The 22,834-nt window shown below is 47.5% G+C and overlaps 1 protein-coding gene across 2 annotated transcripts in view; it reads left to right on the top strand.

Moving 5' to 3' along the window:
* The first annotated feature begins 21,314 nt into the window (after nt 1–21,314).
* GARNL3 (GTPase activating Rap/RanGAP domain like 3) overlaps nt 21,315–22,834 on the top strand; it is a 418,412-nt gene continuing 416,892 nt past the window's right edge. For both annotated transcript variants that reach the window (XM_073599520.1, XM_073599519.1), the window contains exon 1: nt 21,315–21,608. In XM_073599520.1, coding sequence (XP_073455621.1) covers nt 21,508–21,608 — 101 coding nt within the window. In that variant the 5' untranslated portion in view covers nt 21,315–21,507. The remainder of the gene's footprint in view (nt 21,609–22,834) is intronic.

Raw genomic sequence — 22,834 nt, 5'->3', positions numbered from 1 at the left:
ATTTTTTCCCTGTTGCTATCTTGACTAAAGTGTTTCACAATTCTTGCTATGCAAAGAATTCTCTCTGCTGTTCTGAAGCCACAGCCCTCAAAAGAAAGGAAGAGAAAAACTGGGCAGTCTGCCAAGAATCATAACATTCTTTATCAGCTGAACTTAAGTATAAACATTGTAACAATTTGTCAATGGAAAAGACTTTGTGTGTAAGTGAAAAAAGTTTAACCACTTAAACACTAAACCTTTTTCTGACATTTGTTGGTTTCAAGTTGAAATCCTTTTTTTTTTGCTAGAAAATTACTTAGAACCCCCAAACATTATATATTTTCTATATTCTTTTTTTTTTAAAAGAAAGTATTTTTACTGATTTTCAAAAAGAAAAAGAGAAACCAAAAAGAGAACAAACACTCAAACATACATTGGTCTTATATGGTGTCAATGTGATTCTTGCAGGAATAACGCTACTACCTTATCATTTGTAAACATCAGGTATGAAATACATATTATGATAGTGGTTATAGCAGCACAATTTGTTGGGTCATGAGGTGGTGCTATGCCCAGTTGTACATGGTATAACACATTATAGATTCATTGTGTACACTTGGCACCCGCTTGGGAGCCATTTCGTGATTGGGATCTACTAAGAGGTCTCTGAAGCAGTGGAGGGATCTGCCAGCCATTTAGACCAGACTGGTGCAAGAAACAATGATGGGCCCCCCCTTCCATCCGAGCTCCAGGCTTCCAATTTTGGGAGGGTATCCATGGACATCCTCCCAAAACCGTGCTTCCCGCATGCCACCTGGGACATGCATCCAGCGCAATCACAGCAGCCCTTTACCATGTGATGTCAGCTGATCACATGTAAACAGACTTGCCGGTTATCCGCAGCCCTTTCCTCCAGCGCTGTGTCTGTGTGAGGAAAGGACTGCCATTAACTGTCAAGAATGTCAGTAAATTGTTTACACTGATAATCAGTGCCCCAATCATCAGTGCCATGTATCAGTGCCCATCAATGCCGCCTACAAATGTTACCTATCAGTGCTCATTAATGCTGCCTATTAGTGCCCATCAAATCTGCCTATCAGCACCACCTATCAGTGCTCATTATTGCAGCGTCCATCCATGCCACCTATCGGTACTCTTCATTACTGCCCATCAGTGCCCATCAATACTGCCTTAGTTCTGCCTATCAGTGTTCCTCAGTGCCCATCCGTGCAGCCTATGAGTTCTGCCTATCAGTGCTCATCAATGCCTCCTATCAGTGCCCCCCTTCAGTGCTCATCAGTGCCTCCTATCAGTGCCCCTATCAGTGCCTTCTTAGTGCCCCCTATCAGTGCCCCCTAGTGCCTTCTCAGTGCCTCCCTTCAGTGCTCATCATTAAAACCCATTGGTGCCTCCTATCGGTGCCCCCTATCAGTGCTCATCAGTAAATCCTATCAGTGCCTCCCATCGGTGCCCCCTATCAGTGCCCCCTAGTGCCTTCTCAGTGCCCCATCAGTGCCTCCTATCATTACCCACCAGTGCCTCCCATCAGTGCCCCCTATCAGTGCCCCCTAGTGCCTTCTCAGTGCCCCCTATCAGTGCCTCCCTTCAGTGCCCATCAGTAAATCCTATCAGCGCCTCACATCGGTGTCCCCTATCAGTGCCTGCCATTGGTGTCCCCTATCAGTGCCTCCCATTGGTGTCCCCTATCAGTGCCTCCCCTTCAGTGCTCATCAGTAAATCTTATCAGTGCTCCCTATCAGTGCCCATCAGAGTCCTCTATCAGTGTCCATCAGAGTCCTCTATCAGTGTTAATCAGTGCCCTCTATCAGTGCCCATCAGAGTCCTCTATCAGTGTCCATCAGTGCCCTCTATCAGTGCCCATCAGAGTCCTCTATCAGTGCCCATCAGTGTCCTCTATCAGTGCCCATCAGAATCCTCTGTCTTCTCAGGACAGCACGGCTCTGAGCGGAGAGAGTGTCTCTCCAGTGGCATCATTAGGGTTGGTGTCACCCGGTGAGGAAAAAATTGGTGTCACCCCCCTCCACCAGCTATAGCCCCCCCCTCAGTACAGACCCCCCTCCACTAACTGCAGACCCCCCTCTCAGTAAAGACCCCCCTCTTGCAGTATAGATCTTCATCACTAAGTACAGACCCCCCTCTCGCAGTATAGATCCTCCTCACTAAGTACAGACCCCCCTCTCGCAGTATAGATCCTCCTCACTAAGTACAGACCCCCTCTCGCAGTATAGATCCTCCTCACTAAGTACAGACCCCATCCATCAGTATAGCCCCCCTCATTGCAGACCCCATATCTATCAGTATAGCCCCCCTCTATAAGCATAGACCCCCATCTATCAGTGTAGACCCCCTTAGTGCAGACCCCCATCTATCAGTATAGAGCCCCTCTATCACTATAGACCCCAGTGTAGACCCCCCTCCAGTGCAGATCTCCCCTCCCTCATTGCAGACCCCCCCTCCATCAGTTCACACCCCCCTCAGTACAGACCCCCCCTCCATCAGTGCAGGCCCCCCACAATGCAGACCACCCCCATCAATGCAGACCCCCTCAGTGCAGACCCCCCATCAATGCAGACCCCCCTCATTGCAGACCACCGTCCCTCCATCAGTGCAGACCCCCCTCCCGTAGCATCCCCCCAGCACATGTCTATTTGAATAAAAACTTTACAGACCTCAGAACAGCGCGGGATAGGCACAGCGACATGTGTCCCTTGGACTCCTCCCCCTCCGTAAACAGAGAGGAGGGGGAGGCGGCTTCGGTCCGCTCCGCTGTGCGCATCGCTGTGTAGGGGTGAGGACTGTGCGGCGTGAGGTGCCGCTGCCCACAGGTGTCATCCCTCTGGTGGGTGTCACCCGGTGCGGCCCGCCCCCCCCTGGCAATGCCTGTGTGTCTCTGATCTAACCGCAGGACAGAGACACCGGCATTGTTTGTTTTATTTCCCTCTCCGTGTGTCCTCTCACACGGGATGAGAGAGGACACACAGCTGATCTTCTCTCCCCTCCCCTCTCCTGTGTGCTCCGCGGGAAATGCGAGCTCCTTAGCTTTGCACTTGACTGCCCGCAGAGCACACAGGAGAGGGGAGGGGGGAGAAGATCAGCTGTGTGTCCTGTCTCATCCCGTGCGAGAGGACACACGGAGAGGGAAATAAAACAAACAATGCCGGTGTCTCTGTGCTGCTGTTAGATGAGAGATGTGATCTCCGATCAGAGCCCTGTGAAGCGCAACCCCGCTGGGCCCACCCCCCCGCAAGTGCGACTGTTGCGACCCTGGTAATTCCGCCACTGCTCTGTTGTCATATGTGTCTTTATACAGAGGTAAGTTATTGTTAATTGTTTCCACAGGGAGAGAGGAGGGGGGTTGGTTTGCACCAACTAAGGGCTATGGCTTTACGGGCAAAGAACAGGAGCAATCCTACCAGTGTGCGTACCGCCACCGTAGCAATTAGTTGTTCTATCAGGCCTAGTATGCAGATTGACATTGATGGTTGTAGTGGCACAGAGGTGATTTGTGTGATAAAGTCTAATATCTCCCTCCAGTATCAGACAATTGCCGGACAGGTCCAGAAGATGTGGGTGAAGTCCCCAGGAGTCCCACCACATCTCCAACATCCGGGGGGGGGAGTCAGGGTTCACTTTGTGTAGTCTATGAGGGGTGAAATATGCCCGATGGACTATCTTAAATTGGATCAGGCGATCTCTCAGAGAGACCAGGGAGCTAAATGGGAAATCCCATATGTTGGAAAAAATTACTTTAATGAATTTAATGAAAAACCTAACCAGTAAAGTTAGCCCATTTTTTTTTGTGAAAGATTTTACGTTGTGAGAATCATGATCTTTTTATTCTAAGCAAAAAAATCTTGATTCTCATTTTGGCCAGAATCGTGCAGCTCTATTTAGCACTGACCGCCTCCATAAAGAGGCACTAGTTCTGGACGTGATGGTGCAGAAGAGAGATCTTCCTCACAAAAAGAGCCAATTTATGGCATTCTCCAGCACCGAATGGGAGCCTCAGCTATGACCATCCAGACAAGTTCTCTTTAATGCCTTGTGTCTGCTACCAAACCATTTATTAGCTTGTTTAGCATTAGTTTCCAGGTCATAATCGCATAAATAAAATATTTAAAATAATGGAGAAAAAAAGATCAACTTTAAAACGATTGTAAAGGTACTTTTTTTTTTTTTAAATCTTTTTAAATAGCAAACATTTCTATACTTACCCTTCCCTTCTCGGGTCCCCTGCTGGCGCTCCTGGCCCCTCCTCTCTGTCCATGCTCCCTTGTCACTGGCTTTGATTGACAGCCGTGGGAGCCAAAGACTCCCAGAGCCCCAGCAAAGGCAGTGAGACCCAGAAGTGAGGGGAAAGAATAGCTGCAGATGTGCACAGTGCTGGATCAAATGAGGGCTCAGGTAACTAAAAGGGGGGGGGGTGCTGATGCCTCAACACTTCTTACCTTAATGCAAGGTAAAACAACCCACTCAGTTTTATATAGAGATGAAAGGCAAACCATTTTTGTATAGCTATAAAAAAGGAATAAAAGGTATTTATATATTTTTCAAATTCCTTCTGTTCTCTGAGCTTCCCAGTGAGTGACTCTGGGGGGGGGGGGGGGGCGTGTCAGGACAAGTCTGATCATTGGAGGAGAGTACACTGAGTTGCCAGCATAGCTAGAGAACTGACCATACTGTGCTCTCCTGCTTAGTGTGGTCAGTTTTTAATAGGAATGCAGGGGGACTGGCAGGAACACCAGGGATTTCACACAAATGAAGCAATACAAAGAGAACAGGATACTTTCTCATACAAGTACATGGTACATCAGCCACATATCAGGAATATGAAGTGTAACAAACGCTTTAAGGTAAAAAATGTTTAGGCTTTAAAACCACTTTAATAAATATTCGGACTGAAGGGTCACTCCACCAACATTTGCCAAATAGTAAAGGGTTATACTCAGGGGCGGACTGACTATTTGGGCACTGCCTGGGGGCCCCCTGAGCAGGGTTGTAACTCTGGTTTTACCCCATACACCTCCAATGCGCAAATAACTCAAACTCAACCATGCTCTAAGGCCAGCGGTTCTAGTTATCATCTGTCTACGGTGCAGCCTTCTCCATGTTTTCTTAGATATTCGAAACTTTAGTGGTACTGCATACCTCCCAACTTTCTAAGATGGGAACGCGGGACACCTATTAGCAAAAGTATGTAGGCATAGGGCACACGTCCCCTTCAAGGAGAATTATACCAAAAAAATGACTAAACACACAAGTGTTTTTTTTTATCACCACTATTCCTTTTTCCTGGCTTTTGAAATTTACAAATGCAGCAATTTAGAAGTTGGATGAAAAGGTTTAGCACTCAGAAACACTTTTTTTGAAATATAAAAAGTGCATCTTCTATACAACTATACAGATCAGACCAAGATGAGGAGGAAAGAGGGACTTTGTTCAAAATCAGGGACAGTCCCTCGAAATCAGGGACAGTTGGGAGCTATGGTACTGTGGTCACTTACATTAGGAGTCTGGATGTACAGTACACCTACACACACCAATCTCTGCACTCTCCTCTACACACCCGATCTCAGGGACTACACCCTTTCTTTACATATCACAGGACCCCCTCTCCTGTGTGTGGCCTGTCCCTGATACAACCTTGCCATATAGCACACAGGGAAGACCTAAGTGGCTGTGTCCTGCACAGTGCCTCGCCTACTAGACAGGTAATCAGAACTATACTATACTGACCACTATACTATACTGTCCACTACACTACACTGACCACTATACTATACTGTCCACAACACTACACTGACCACTATACTGTCCACTAGACTATACTGTCCACTACAATATACTGTCCACTACACTACACTGACCCCTATACTATCCACTACACTGACCACTATACTGTCCACTACACTATACTGACCACTACACTATACTCTCCACTATACTGTCCACTAAACTATACTGTCCACTATACTGTCCACTACACTACACTGACCACTATACTACACTGACTACTATACTATCCACTACACTGAGAACTACACTGACCACTATACTGTCCACTACACTATACTGTCCACTACATTGACCACTATACCATACTGTCCACTATACTACACTGACCACTATACTGTCTACTACACTGACCACTATACTGTCTACTACACTACACTGACCACTATACTACACTGACCACTGTACTATACTGTCCACTACACCGAGAACTACACTGACCACTATACTGTCCACTACACTACACTGACCACTATACTATACTGTCCACTACACTGCACTGTCCACTATACTGTCCACTACACTACATTGACCACTATTCTGTCTACTACACTACACTGACCACTAGTCTGTCTACTGCACTACACTGACCACTATACTGTCCACACCACTACACTACACTGTCCACTACTCTATATTGACCACTACACTGACCACTATACTGTCCACACCACTACACTGACCACTATACTCTCCCCTACACTATATGAACCACTACACTGACCACTATACTGTCCCCTACACTATATGAACCACTACACTGACCACTATACTGTCCACTACACTATACTGTCCACTATACTATACTGTATAGTAATAGCAGGTAATGTGGCGCTTACTAATAAAAAACAAATAATTGTGACGCTTCATGAATTAAATCCATAAAAACTAAAAAAATAGCTAAAACGTGCAATTAATAATCTTATCACATGATAACCTAATATATAAAAAAATTACTTGGATATTCCAAAGGGAAGGATCCAAAATAAATAGTGCCCTTGAAATTAATCTCTCATATAAATTGTATAGCAAATGATTAACAAACCAATGCTATAACAATACATGAATGTGCAAAAACAGTAATCAGCTTTCTGAATGATGTTCAATGGTGTCCGAGGAAGGTGACTAAACTTGCATATATGCCAATAAATCCAATAAGTCCAAACCGTGGAGGTAGGAACATCAATAAGTGAATAAGAACATGCATCAGTGGCATAAACGCATATGCAAACTAATGTGCATCAAAGGTAAATACTGCGCAAACAACAATTCATTGTGCAAAGTAATTGTGCAATAAATGACAATAATCTGTGCAAATGTATAACAATATAAAGTGCAAATGGCAATGAAAACAAGGTGCAAAAAATAGTCCAAAAATAACTCCCAGTAAACGAATAATGTGATTACACAAATAAGGAAATTTGCCATTTGCACTTTATATTGTTATACATTTGCACTGATTATTGTCATTTATTGCACTATATATATAAGGCGCCTCTCTCTCTCTCCAGCCCCCCTCCGGCCATCCATTCCTCACCTTCGGACTCCGGAGGATAGGAGGAGGAGGAGAAGACAGCCGCCCCGGCGCCTCACACTTTCCAGTGCTTGTCTCCCCTGCGCTCCAGCCACCATGTTCAGTGTTTTCCGGCGCACTGTGATTGGGCGTATGGGGGTCATGTGCCGAGGTGGGACTTCAGGAGCAGACAGGCCAGCCCCACGCCACACATTACCCCCATATGCCCAATCACAGGGCGCCGGACACTGAACATGGTGGCCGGAGCGCGGGGGACACAGGAATTTAAATTAGGAGGAGGCAGCCAGTAGTGACACTACTGGCACGAAATTGAGCCCCCCTAAATGTTGCGCCCGGGGCCATGGCACCCCCCCGCACCCCCCCACACTGCGTCACTGCATGAGGTGCGACTTTGCTGTGAGCACGGTGTAGCAGAGCGTCCCAGAGAGGAAAAGTCCTGTTCGGGGTTTATACATCTCCCAGGTTCCTCTCATACACGTTCAGGGATCTCTGATCTATGGTCCAATTCGGGTCTTGGTCCTCTCCCCCAGACTAATTTAAAGTCACCTGAGACAGACAGCCAGTGCTCTTGGCCTGGGAACCTCAGACAACTTCTGTCTAGGAGAGCAAAAGATTGGTAAAAGCTATGTATGTGGAAGCTGACAAGCTGTAGGCTTGCTCAGCCTGGTAGTTAGGATCTGTAAATATTGTTTAGTTAGTGCCGAGACATGGCTAGGTTTTTGTTTGGCTATTTTTGTTCCTATTTGTTTTTGGAACACTGTACAGCATGTGTATATAGACTTGTATATATCACAAATAAACACTGCACTGTTTGTCACTACTTCACTGGATTGGTATCTGTGCCTGAAAGACTGCTCATCCCAGGGAGCTTTGTACCTGCTATCTGTCCCCATGGTTACATATGGTGGAGGCTGCGACCAGCAGTAGTAAGTTACTACTTAAAAGGCCAGTACCTTAAGTGACTAAACATGGAGGAAATCCTCAAACAAATGGTGTTATCCAACGCTGCACAACAGCAAACTAACGCTATCATACAGGAGCAATCGCAGAAGCTGTTTGAACAGCTAGCCACTGAGGCAAAAGCGGATAGGAAAACTAGGTTTGTGGAGATGCTAGCACAGTGGTCACCTGCTAAAATAAATGATGTTGGAAACAAGCCCTCAGTCATCCATGTGGGCCGATTTCTTTCCAAGATGACTGCAGATGATGATCCAGAGGCCTTTCTGCTAACGTTTGAACGCACCACTGAGAGGGCAGGTTGGCCTAAAACCCAGTGGGCAGGTAGGAAGGTCGGGTGGAACCTGTAGTTGGCGAAATACGGAGACTGACCTAGGCGAATGACAAGCATTATTGAAGGCAAATTCTATCAGGGGTATTAATGCTACCCAGTCATCTTGAACAAAGGTGGTGAAGCATCGAAGGTATTGTTCAAGAGTTTGATTCGTCCTCTGGGTTTGCCCATTAGTTTGGGGGTGATAGGCCGAGGACATTGACAGTTCAATTTTCAGGACCTTACACAAAGCCTTCCAGAACCCCATGTAGCCTTACTACCTCCTTAATGAAGACCTGGGCAGTTTCCATGTCAGAGGGCGTGCTCTTCAGAGGCATGAAGTGGCCCATTTTAGATAAACGGTCAACCACTACAAAAATGGCGGAGCAACCTTCTGATGGGGGAAGTTCCACTATGAAATCCATAGCAATCATTTTCAAGGGACGGTCAGGGACTGGTAAGGGTCTGACCAGACCCCAGGCCTTGCTTCTGGTGCTCTTGCTACGGATACAGGTGGCATGTGAACTTATATATTCCCTGCAATTTCTTTCAAAATCCGGCCACTAAAACTTGCGTTGAACCAGTTCCAGAGTCTTATGTATTCCGAAATGGTCTGCCAGGGGATGATCATGGCACAAGTTTAACATTGTGACTCGAACCTCTTCAGGCACAAAGATTTTGTTATCTTTCCAAAGTAACCCATCCTTGGGTAACAGAGTAACTCCAGGGGGACCAGACACACCTGTAGAAGCTTGCTTCAAGCCAGACATTAGACTAGTTTGCAAAAGTAAGAAGTTACCTTCCGATAGGATGGTATCCGGAGCTGACACTTCCTTCGGATCATCAAACATGTGGTAAAAGGCATCTGGTTTGGTATTTTTGGAGCCTGGCCGGTAAGTTATATGGAAGGAAAGCCTAGCGAAAAATAATGCCCATCGTGCCTGGCGTGGTTTCAGATGTTTGGCAGCTCTCAGATACTCCAGGTTTTTGTGGTCCATGTAAAGCTCCCGGTCCCCAATGTCATAGTTCTTCTCGGAAGGGGTGAGCTTACGGGAGTAGAAGGCTATTGGGTGCATCAAGTCCTTGAGACCCTGGCGTTGGGAGACTACTGCTCCAACTGCTGTCTCTGAGGCGTCTACCTCAAGTAGATAAGGAAGAGCAGGATCAGGGTGACTCAGAATAGGAGCAGACGTGAAAAGTCCTTTCAAGTTTGTGAAGGCAGCCTGTGCCTCACGAGTCCAATGGAACTGGACATTTTGCTTGGTCAGCTGTGTGACTGGGGAAATAATAGCAGAGAATCCCTTAAGGAACCTCCGATAAAAGTTAGCGAAGCCAACAAAGCGATGCACCCCCTTCTTGTCTGAAGGTGCAGGCCAATCCAGAATGGCTGAAACCTTCTGTGGGTCCATCTTGAATCCCTCTGTTGAGATCACTAGGCCAAGGAACTGGATACTCTGTCGCTCAAATTCCCACTTTTCTGGTTTTGCGTACAGTTCATGTTGGCGGAGACGACAGAGGACGTTCTTGACATGTTCCCGATGTTGCTCAAGAGAAGTGGAAATAACAAAATATCATCTAGATAAACAACTACATAAATGTCCAGACAGTCTCTGAAAATGTCATTGACTAGATGCTGAAAGGTGGCAGGGGCGTTACATAATCCAAAAGGCATTACTAGATATTCGTAATGGCCGAACCTGGTACGAAAAGCGGTCTTCCATTCATTCCCTGCACGGATGCAGACTAGGTTGTACGCCCCCCGTAAGTCTAACTTGGTAAACACAGAGGAAGTCCTGAGTCTTTGAAAAAGTTCAGGTATCAGGGGCAGAGGGTACCGGTTCTTGACCGTGATTTTATTTAATTCCCGGTAATCCACACAGGGCCGAAGAGAATGGTCCTTTTTTTCCACATAAAAGATTCCTGCCTCTGCTGGAGAAGTGGAAGGACGGACGAATCCCCTCTTGAGGTTCTCATCGACGTACTCTTTCAGTCCGAAAGGAATTTCAGCACCGGGAAGAAGCTCGCTTGGACAGTCATATGGACGATGAGGCGGGAGGAATTCAGCCCCTTGTTTGCTAAAGACGTCCAAGAACTCTTGGTATTGTTTGGGCACAGAAGCGTGTATCTCTGGATCTGGTTCCAAGCATAACAGGGGACCAGAGATTCTGGGACATGAAGGCATGCAGTGATGCAGGCAGTAAGGTGATTGGAACTTAATACTTCCAGTTACCCAATCGATCTGTGGATTGTGTGCCTGAAGCCAGGGAGGGGTTTCCTGGGTCACTACTCCGGACTTAATGCGAGACCCATCCGCCAGGAAGATGGAGAGTCCCCCGAGCCTTGGGTTGGAGTGGGATGTGTTGTTGTGCTACAAAGTCTAAATCGATAAAACCACTACATGCCCCTGATTCAATTAATGCAGTAACTGGTATAGTCCTTCCTGGCAATTGGAACGAGATAGATAGGGCCAGGTGAGTGGCATTGGTAGAGGGAGGTGAGTAGTTGGAAGAAGAGGTAGCCAGGACCTTGCGCAGCTTAGCAGCACAGGAAGAGACATAATGACCGGCTTCTCCACAATACAGGCATAGGTAATTCTGCTGCCGACGAAGTCATTCTTTGGCAGATGGGGAATGCTTCATTAGTCCAAGCTGCCTTGGCTTGACGGGATCAAAAGCCTGGTTAAGAGGTGAGGATTTAGCTGAAACTGGACTGGCACTGGCAGGGTACACAAGAACTGGCATCCGGGGTAGTGTCCAAGCTGGGTGGAGCTGCTGGGTAGTCCTTTCTGTTCTGCGCTCTTGGAGTCGTCGGTCTATCTATCTGGATAGACAAACTAATTAAAGTCTCTAGAGCATCAGGAACACCGACCCGGGCTAGCTCATCCTTCAAACTTTCAGAAAGACCGAGACGGAACTGGTGCTGAAGGGCTGCCTCGTTCCACTGGGTATCTGCGCTCCAGCGTCTGAAATTGGTCACATAGTCCATGACCGCTCGGTGGCCTTGCTGGAGAGCGTGGAGGGCAGCCTCGGCGGTGGAAGTCCGCTGAGGGTCGTCATAGAGTCGAGCCATGGCATCAAGGAAGGATGGCAGAGAGTCCAGAACTACATGGCGGACTTCAAGTAGATGGTGGGCCCAGGCTTGAGGCTCCCCCTGCAGCAAACCGATAACAAAGCCCCCTTTGGTGATTTCAGATGGGAAAGTCCGAGGTAGCAACGAAAAGTACAGTTCACATGCGTTGCAAAACACCTGGAATTTGCTTCGATTCCCAGAGAACTTCTCAGGAACAGGCACCCTAGGTTCAGGAGGTGGTATCATTCCAAAGGAGGAAGTTGGGATCGAAGGTGGGTCTGCAGAGATGGCCTGGGTTTGTGTCTGCTTATTCACTTGGACGTGGCTGTCCTGCAGAGACTTCACGACCTGGGTGAGGGCTGTGAGGTGTTGATAGATGTTGTCCATAGGCGAGGTCCCTCCTGCAGGCTCAGGCATGGCGGTTTGATACTGTAACGTACCTTAGGTGTGAGCCTGACATGCGAAGGGAGACCTCCCGTACGACCCCGGCTTGGAGACCACTGGACTGGGGACAGTGGTGGTAAGAGCACGGTGAGGTAAGGGTGCCTGTTTGGTCCTCACTGCTTGGAGTAGTGTAGCCAAATGGAAGCTGGAACAGCTGGTACTGGAAGCAACGGATGCAGGTCAGCAGGAGCAGTGGACGCAGATCAGCAGGTGCAGGTTTGCAGAACAGCAGATGCAGGTCAGCAAGTGCAGAGCAGTGGATGCAGGTCAGCAAGTGCAGGTTGGCAGAGCAGCGGATGCAGGTCAGCGGGTGCAGGTTTGCAGACAGAAGCGGAGTCAGACTAGCCGGGTCATACACATCAGGGTAAACAGCATAAACGGCAGGCAGAGAGTAGTCAGAATCCAGGCTGGGTCTTGGCAACAGGCAATCAGGCAGGTAACTTAAGCAGGGTCAAACAAGCTGAGGTCAGGACTGGAGACAGAAGCAAGGTCAGGAAGCCGGGTCAAACACAGGAACAGGATACAGGCACAGAATCAGGAACACAGGGAACAGAAGCAGATCAAACCGCAAGGAGCGGTTTGATCTGCTGTCATTCCTGGAGCATCTTTTATAGGCCGTTGGGTGCCAAAGCGCGTCTAACGCGCGTGCATGCGCACATTCGTGCAGGAAGTCCGTGATTCGCGCGTGCGCATAGATACATGCCTTCTGGTGCGGGCAGTACGTCCCTGACACCAGGTCAGCAACAGATAACAAGTAGGATTCAAGCAGGGCATCAGGAACAGCTGAAGACCAATCAGCATTGAGCAGGAGTCAGGGCACCCTTTAAATAGGCCATCTGGCGCCAATTGGGATTGTGGACGTGCTCCTGCGAGTGCGCGTATTCCTTCGCGCATTGTGCATATGGAAATCTGCGGTCGCCTGTGCGTGCGCGCGCACGTGTGTGAACTCAACGTGTCACAGCAGTTCTCTTACATTGCCCCTACCTTATGGGTAGCCTCCGGATGCCCTTTAGTGCCCTTTTTTCTGGATGACGCTGATAAAAAGCTTGCACCAGTCTTGGGGCATGCACATCTGAAGCTGGTTCCCAAGAATTGTTTCTTGTTGCTTCTGGGTCGTAGCCCTTCCATTTGATAAGAAACTGCGTTTGGCCATTCTTAATTCTACAGTCCAGTACAGCTTCCACTTCATATTCCTCATTACCTTCGATAAGTAGCGGAGAAGGGATCTCTGAATCGTGGTCTGGAAAGGGCTTCCTCACTGTTGGTTTCAACAAAGAGACATGGAATACGGGGTGGATCTTCAGGTTCTTTGGTAACACCAACTCAAATGCTACTGCATTAATTTTTCTTTTTATGGGAAAAGGACCCAAATATCTTAGGTCAAGTTTCTTCGAGGGACACCTTAGTTTCAGGTTTGCTGTAGACAACCAGACCTTGTCCCCCGATTCCAGATTCAAGTTGCCTCTCTTTTTCCTGTCAAAAAACATTTTATTGTTTGCCTGGGTCTTAGAGATAGTATCCTCTAATAACTAATTATTGGAGTTGAAAAAGTTCAATCTATCTTGTACAGCAGGTACGGAAGATTTCACAGACAACTCAGGCAAAAAAGATGGATGATACCCATAGTTAGCATGAAAGGGTGACTGTTTGGTGGCTGAATGAATGGAGTTGTTATATGCAAATTCTGGCAATGGAAGGAGTGACAGTCAATCATCCTGTGCAAAAGGAAGAAAAGCTCCGTAAGTACTGTTCAAGGGTTTGGTTTGTCCTTTCTGTCTGTCCATTTGTTTGGGGGTGGTATGCTGTGGATAGATAAAGCTCAATGTTTAAAGCCTCACATAAAGCCCTCCAGAATCTAGAGGTACATTGTACCCCTCTGTCAGAGACAATGCTGTCAGGAATACCATGTAATTTTACAATATCCTTAATAGAAAACCAAAATGCCATCTTGGTCAGAGGATCAACCACGACAAAAATAGTAGTGAAATCTTTGGATGGGGGTAGTTCTACAATGAAATCCATAGGGATCATACTCCACGGTTTCTCAGGTACTGGAAGAGAATCCTCCAGTAGTCCCTACGTTTTGGCTCTATCAGATTTACTTCAAAGGCATGTTACACAAGACTTTACATATTTATTGCAATTCTGCATCAAATCTGGCCACCAGAAGGAAAGGGAGATCAAGTCTGCAGTCTTGTGAATTCCAAAGTGGGCCACCAAGGGGTGATTATGACCTCGTTAAAGGATAGCAACCCTGATTTGTTCAGGAATAAAGATTTGCTCAATATGAAAGTAAAGGCCATCCCTTAGCTGAAGAGACAAGTCTTGAGGGGGTGGCTGATTTACCATATCCGCCTTTATTTTTGTCGTGGTTGATCGTTTGACCAAGATGGCACATTTTGTACCCTTACAAGGAACTTTTTCTGCCACTGAGACTGCCTCTGTTTTTATTAAGGAGATTGCAAAATTACAGATCTGCTTGAAGAAGTAATAAATTCTTGGCTGGCAAAATAGTGTCAGGTTCTAAGGATACTACAGGGCCATGGAACATGTGTGACAACGCATCCAGTTTACCGTTCTTTGTTCCAGGGCGATAGGTAATATGGAACACGAAACAAGAGAAAAACAGTGCCCACCTTGCTTGCCAAGGGCCTAGACTTCTAGCTGTCCTGAAGATTTCTGGATTTTTTGTGGTCTGTGAAGATGAGCATCGGGTGAGAAGCTCCCTCCAATAGATAGCGGCATTCTTCTAGCGCGGCCTTAATAGCCAACAGCTCTCGGTCCCCAACGTCATAGTTACTCTCGGAAGAATTCAGCTTTTTGGAGAAAAAAAGGCAACAGGATAAAGTAATGATTTAGGACCTTGACGTTGTGACAATATAGCCCCTATTGCACTTTTAGAAGCATCTACCTCCAATACATAGGCCAAGGAGGGACCGGGATGCTTCAGGATGGGAGCTAAAGTAAATAAGGTCTTTAACTGTTCAAAAACTACTTGAGCTTCTGGGGTCCATTGGAAGGGAACATGCTGTTTAGTCAGTTGTGTAATGGGAGTAATAATTTCTATACAATTTCTATAAAATTTTATAAAATTCTATAAAAATTAGCAAAACCCACAAACCTCTGTACAGCTTTTCTGTCTGTAGGGGCAGGCCACTCCAGGAGAGCCGCGACCTTCTGGAGGTCCATGGAGATACCTTTGGGAGAAATGACAAGTCCCAGAAATTGTATGGTCTGTCTTTCTAAATCACATTTTTCAGCCTTCGCATAGAGATGGTGTTCACAAATTCTGCCCAATACCTTCATTACATGAGTTTGATGTAGTTCCACAAATTCAGAGAAAATAAGGATTTCATCTAAATAAACAATGCTTAATAAATCAAAATAGTCCGGGAAAATATCATTCACGAGGTGCTGGAATGTGGCTGAAGTGTTACGAACGGCATGACCAAATACTCAAAATGTGCAAAGCGTGTCCAGAAAGCTGTCTTTCACTCATCTCCTTCCCTGATCCTGACTAGGTTATATGCACCTCTCAAGTCCAGTTTGAAGAATACTCCTGCCCCCCACAATCTCTGAAAGATTTCAGGAATCAGGGGAAGAGTGTACCGATTGACAGAGATCTTATTAAAATCTCGATAATCCACAGAAGGCCTCAAGGAATGATCTTTCTTCTCAACAAAGAAAATACCGGCACTTGCCGGTGAGGTAGAAGGCCGCATAAACCCTTTTTCCAGGCTTTCATGTATATATTTACGTAAGGCTTCTAGTTCAGGCTCAGAGAGAGGATAGATTTGACCGAATAGGATCTCGGCCCCTGGTAAATGTTCGATAGGACAATCATAAGTCCTATGGGGGAGGAAGGATATCTGCACTTTTCTTGTTAAACACATCCAAGTATTCATGATAGGCAACAGGAACCAATTTCATAGTTTCGAGGTCAGGATGGATACCAAGGAGAGAAGCAGTGTTAACAGTCTTTTTCGGAAAACAATGCATCTGGCAGTAGTTGGATGAAAAAGAGATATCTCCTACAAGCCAGTCAATGTGAGGGTTATGTGCCTTCAACCAAGGTATACCAAGGATAACAGGAAACATGGGAGAAGTTATGACATCCAAATGTAAAAATTTGCAATGACCCGAAGAAGTCTGGCAGAGAATAGGTACAGTCTCTTGCGTAACCGGGCCTGATTTAACACCCGAACCATCAGCCAGGTGAACATGAAACCCCTGTCTCTTTGCACACACAGGGAGCTGGTGTTAGGTGACAAATGCAGAGTCCACAAAACAGCTGCAGGCCCCAGAGCCTATAATTGCAGGTACAGAAACAGTCTTTTCGGAGAATTGTAGCAGGAGCAAAAGAGAGACATGTAACTGATCTCTCCTTGGGAGGTGCATCATATGTGACTGATGAAAAAAGGATCTGCGAGATTTTGCCGGACAAGTCTTTATGAAGTGACCAGCATTCTTTCTGGAGGGTGCACTTGGTGTCCCAGCAGCAGATGAGGAAGCAGGAGAGTCAGTCCTTGAAGATACAGAAAGGGTCCCGTCAGATTGTCTTTCCCGTAACTGTCGATCGATCTGAATGGCTAGACTAATCAGATCTTCCAGGAACGCTGGTACCCCCACGCTGGCAAGTTCTTCTTTTAAAGTGTCAGAAAGTCCTAGACAAAACTGATGACGAAGTGCAGAGTTATTCCATTGAGTGTCTGCACTCCATGCACGAAAGTCAATTACATAGTCCTCGACAGGCCTCAGGCCTTGTTGCAGCTTGCCAAGCATGGATTCAGCAGTCTTGTGATAAAAGGGATTAGCGTATAGCTGAGACATGGCTGAGAAGAACGAGTTGGTGGCTTGCAAGACAGGATCATGTTGCTCCCGGAAGTGATGAGCCCAGGAAAGTGGTTTGTTCAAAAGAAGTGTGATAATAAACCCCACCTTAATGTCATCTGATGAAAGGGTTCGGGGTTACAAGGAACAGTACAGTTTACAGGAGTTCCGGAAAGCACAGAATTTCTTACGACTTCCGGAAAATCATTCAGGTATAGGCACCCTGGGTTCCGGAGGAGGAGTAGCCTCATGGAACAGGCCGGACTCGGTCTGAACAGGTGAGTTTATGACCGTGGAAGAGATGTCCAGGTAGATGCAGCATCCATCTTGTCCAGTAGCCGACCTTCCATGTGGTTGAGGCTTTCTTGTAAACTCTGCATAATGTATGATAATGCAGAGATCGATCAGCAAATGTCCTCTAACGGAGAGGCCTCCCTTTCAGACGCCATCCATGGCTGACTGGTACTGTCACATACCTGGTAGGAAACTGAAATGACGAGGTCGGTCTCTTTTGTATCTCCAGCCCAGGCCCCACTGAAAGTGGAACAGATGGTGCCAAGGGACAGGAGGAACACGAGTGCCTCTAAGTGTAGATTGCTGAGCTTAAGGCAGGAGTTATAGGCTCTGTGATTTAGGCAAAACATCAGGTCAGGAACTGGGATGATGCTGGATAGATTAGCCGAGGTGAAAGGGGAACTCCACCAGGAAACTGAAGTTTCCAGATTCTTCACCGTCCCCGGTTGGTGAGAATGCTGCTTCAGTACTTGCTTCAGCTACTTACTGTGGTCCCTGGTAATAAGGTGTATGGTCCCTTAGTGGCGACAGCTTCCCCTCTACCTCCGACCACGACAGGTTCAGCGGAACCGTCACTTCCGGTTGGACTGCAAGCCGCAATCTCAACCCTGCGCTGTTCTCTTGCTTCTGGATATAGGTTTTCCCAGCAGGCCAAGGGATTCAAGAAAACCCCTGCCCATTGGCTGAGGTGCCCCATATACCCATAATCTGACCTTGCATTGCCCTATTCGTATCTAATTCCACCAAGTACCCGGCCACCTAGCGGCAGAAGAGAAAAGTGCAGCAATTACAGGCTAATGCCGCGTACACACGGTCGGACTTTCCGAAGTAAAATGTGCGATCGGGGCTTGTTGTCGAATTCCGACCTTGTATAGGCTCCATCGGACAGTTTCCATCGGAATTTTCGTCACACAAAATTTGAGATCTGGTTCTCACATTTTCCGACAACAAAATCAGTTTGCGTAAATTCCGATCGTGTGTACACAATTCCAACATACAAAGTGCCACGCATGCTCGGAATCAAGCAGAAGAACCACACTGGCTATTGAACTTCATTTTTCTTGGCTCGTCTTACGTGTTGTACATCATCGCGTTCTTGATGTTCGGAAATTCCGACAACTTTGTGTGACCGTGTGTATGCAGGACAAATTTGAGCCAACATCCGTCGGAAAAAATCCATTAATTGTTGTCGGAATGTCCGATCAATGTCCAATCGTGTGTACGGGGAATTAGAGTGAAATCAATTGATCCTCAAAAATTAGCCAAGGCAGCTTTACCTGGCAGGTATATTTAGGAGGAACCCTGCCTAAACACCAGGGTGCTACAAATACTTAGTGCAGAGTGTAGGGTACTGGGGATAGAGTGCATGGTGCAGAGTGTATAGTTTAAAGGGCAGAGTTTATGGTATTGGAGACAAAGTGCATGGTGCAGAATGTATGGTACTGGGGGCAGAGAACATGGTGAAGAGTGTAGGGTACTGGGGGCAGAGTACATGGTGCAGAGTGTAGGGTCCTGGGGGCAGAGTACATGGTGCAGAGTTTAGGGTACTTTGGGCAGAGTATATAGTGAAGAGTGTACGGTACTAGGTGACAGAGTACATGGAGCAGAGTATATGGTTTAAGAGGCAGAGCACATGATGAAGAGTGTAGGGTATTGGGGGCAGAGTACATGGTGCAGAGTGTAGGGTACTTGGGGCAGAGTATATAGTGAAGTGTGTACAGTACTAGGTGGCAGAGAACATGGTGCAGAGTGTATGGTACAGGGGCAAAGTACATGGTGCAGAGTGTAGGGTACTGGGGGCAGAGTACATGATGCAGAGGGTATGGTACAGGGGGCAAAGTACATGGTGCATAGTGTAGAGTACAGGGGGCAGAGTACATGGTGCAGAGTATATGGTACTTTGGGTAGAGTGCAGAGTGTATGGCACTGGTGGCAGAGTGCTTGGTACTGGGGGCAGAATGTATTGTACTGGGGGCAGAGTAGCTGGTGCTGAGTGCAGAGAACATAGTTCAGAGTGTAGGTTACAGGGGACAGAGTACATGGCATGGAGTGTAGGGTACTGGGGGCAGAGTGCATGGTGCAGAGTATATGGTTAAGGAGGCAGAGTGTAGGGTACTGGGGGCAGAGAACATGATAGAGAGTGTAGGGTACTGGGGGCAGAGAACATGATAGAGAGTGTAGGCTACTGGGGGCAGAGAACATGATAGAGAGTGTAGGGTACTGGGGGCAGAGAACATGATAGAGAGTGTAGGGTACTGGGGGCAGAGTACATGGTGCAGAGTGTAGGGTACGGGGGGCTGAGTATATGATGCAGAGTGTATGATAATGGGGCAAAGTACACGGTGCAGAGTGTAGAGTATGGTGGCACTATACATGGTGCAGAGTATATGGTACAGGGGGTAGAGTATATGGTGAAGAGTGTACGGAACTAGGTGACAGAGTACATGGTGCAGAGTGTAGGGCACTGAGGGCAGAGTACATGATGCAGAGTGTATGGTACAAGGGGCAGAGTATATGGTGCAGAGTGTAAAGTACGGGGGGCAGAGAACATGGTGCAGGATATATGGTACTGGGGGTAGAGTACATGGTGCGGAGTGTATGGTATTGGGGACAGAGTGCATTGTGCAGAGTCTGGGGTACTGGGGGCAGAGTACATGGTGCAGAGTATAGGTTACTGGGAACAGAGTACATGATAGAGAGTGTAGGGTACTGAGGGCAGAGTACATGATAGAGAGTGTAGGGTACTGAGGGCAGAGTACATGATGCAGACTGTATGATAATTGGGCAGAGTACATGGTGCAGAGTGTAGAGTATGGGGGGGGAGTACATGGTGCAGAGTATATGGTACTGGGGGTAGCGTATATGGTGCAGAGTGTTTGGTACTGGGGGAAGTGTACATGGTGCAAAGTATAGGGAATTGGGGGCAGAGTACTTGGTGCAGAGTATATGGTTTAAGGGGCAGAGTGAAGGGTACTGGGGGCAGAGTAAATGGTGCAAAGTGTAGGTCACCGGGGTAGAATACACGGTGCAGAGTATAGGGCACTGGGGGCAGAGTACATGGTGCAGAATGTAGGCTACTGGGGGGGTAGAGTATATGGTGCAGAATGTTGGGTAGTGGGAGCAGAGTGCATGGTGCAGAATGTAGGGTAGTGGGGGCAGAGTACATGGTGCAGAATGTAGGGTAGTGGGGGCAGAGTACATGGTGCAGAATGTAGGGTAGTGGGGGCAGAATGCATGGTGCAGAATGTAGGGTAGTGGGGGCAGAGTAAATGGTGCAGAATGTAGGGTACTGAGGTCAGAGTAAATGGTGCAAGTGTAGGGCACTGGGGGCAGAGTATATGGTGCAGAGTGTAGGGCACTAGGGGCAGAGTACATGGTGCAGAATGTAGGGTACTGGGGGCAGAGTGCATGGTGCAGAGTATATGGTTTAAGGGACAGAGTGAAGGGTACTGGGGCAGAGTACATGGTGCAGAATGTAGGGTACGGAGGGCAGAGTATATAGTTTAAGGGGGCAAAGTGTAGGGCACTGAAGTACATGGTGCAGAATGTAGAGTACTGCGGGCAGAGTGCATGGTGCAGAATATATGGTTTAAGGGGCAAGGTGTAGGGTACAGTGGGCAGAGTACATGGTGCAAAGTGTAGGGCACTGGGGACAGAGTACACAGTGCAGATTGTAGGGTACAGAATGTACAATACTGGGGCAGAGTACATGGTGCAAAGTGTAGGGCACTGGGGGCAGAGTACACAGTGCAGATTGTAGGGTACAGAATGTACAATACTGGGGCAGAGTACATGGTGCAAAGTGTAGGGCACTGGGGGCAGAGTACACAGTGCAGATTGTAGGGTACAGAGTGTACAGTACTGGGGCAGAGTACATGGTGCAAAGTGTAGGGCACTGGGGGCAGAGTACACAGTGCAGATTGTAGGGTACAGAGTGTACAGTACTGGGGCAGAGTACATGGTGCAAAGTATACTGTGCTGTGGGCACAGCAGCAGGGGAGGGAGTGAGTGGAAAGCTCTTTTGTGTGTGAATGGGAAGGAGGGGGAAATGCACACACACACACACACACACACACATACACACACATACACACACACACACAGTGCCTCCTCCTCCTGCAGGACAAGCAGCTGAACTGAACAAGACTTGGGATCGCAGAGGATTGAGGATGTCAGCCGCCTGTATTCAGATCTGAATCAAGCACTTCAGTGATCTCCTACAGCCTAGGTCACCCTCTTGTCTCAGGGTTCCTTCCTTAACCAAGGGGGAGAAATGGATTGCCAAATGGATAACTACATGGCTAAAGGCAAGCCCTCGATTATGAAGAAGAGGGCAGCCCTACTGAGGAAGGGCTGCAGTTTTGAGATACAGAGGTAAGTCACAGTATATACTCCCATACTATACACCATCATATAAACAGTGGCTGGATGTCTTCTCTGTTGTACTCCCCCAAAATATCACTGCAGGATATCCCCTCCACTGTGTGCCCCCAAATTATTACCTGCATTATACAGCCTTCACTAGGTGCCCCCAGATTATCACCTGCAGAGTGTCACCTCCACTTTGTGCCCCCCAAATAACAATGGCAGAATGGTGCCTACACTGTTCCTCCAGAATTACACTAGCAGAATATACTGTTGACTATGTGCCCCCCGGAGTATCACCTGCAAATTTCTGTCTTCACTTTAGGTCCTGATAATATTACCAGAAGACTGTCCCCTCCACTGTGTGCCCCCTTATAATTAGCTGCAGAACATCCCCTGTACTGTCTGCTCTAGGAGTATTAATGGCAGTATTATCACCTGAAGAATGCACCCTTCAGTGTTTATCCCCCCAAGTATTACCTGTAGAACATCCCCTCCATTGTCTGCCCCTAGATTATCATGGGCAGAATGTCTCCTTCACTGTTTGTCCGATATCATTACTTGTAGAAACTCCCCTCCACTTTGTTCCTCCATATTATCACTCATAGAATACCCCCCGCTTTGTGCTCCCTTATTATCACCAGCAGATTGTTCCTGACACTGTGTGCCCCCAGAATATCAGTGGTGGAATTTAGCCTGCACTGTTTGTCCCAGATTATTACCAGCACAGTGTCCCCGCCTCTGTGTGCCCCTAAATTATCATCTGGAGACTGTTCCCTCCGCTGTCTTCCCCAGACTATTACCCACAGTCTGTCCCCTCCACTGAGTGCCCACAGAGTATCACCTTCACAATGTCCCTCCACTATGTGCCCCCAGAATTTTACCAGCACAATGTCCCAACCACTGTATGCCCCCAGAGTATCACCTGCAGAATGTCTCTTCCACTTTGTGCCATTGGAACATTATTGGCAGAATGTTCCCTCCACTGTGTGCCCCAGGAACATCACCTGCTGAATGCCCCCTCCATTGTGTGCCCCTTGAACATCACCTGCAGAATGTCTTCTAGGTTGTGTGCCTTAGGCACATCACCTGCAGGCCTTCCTCTTCACTGTGTGCTTGGGGAACATCACCTGCACAATGTCCCCTTCACTCTGTGCTAAAGGAACCTGACCTGCAGAATGTCCCCTCCACTGTGTTCCCCAGGAACATCACTGCAGTGTCCCCTTTATGTGTGC

This window comes from Aquarana catesbeiana, linkage group LG09, assembly GCF_042186555.1.
Source record: "Aquarana catesbeiana isolate 2022-GZ linkage group LG09, ASM4218655v1, whole genome shotgun sequence".
NCBI classification, from domain to species: Eukaryota; Metazoa; Chordata; class Amphibia; order Anura; family Ranidae; genus Aquarana; species Aquarana catesbeiana.
This window is presented reverse-complemented; position numbering and strand designations above follow the sequence as displayed.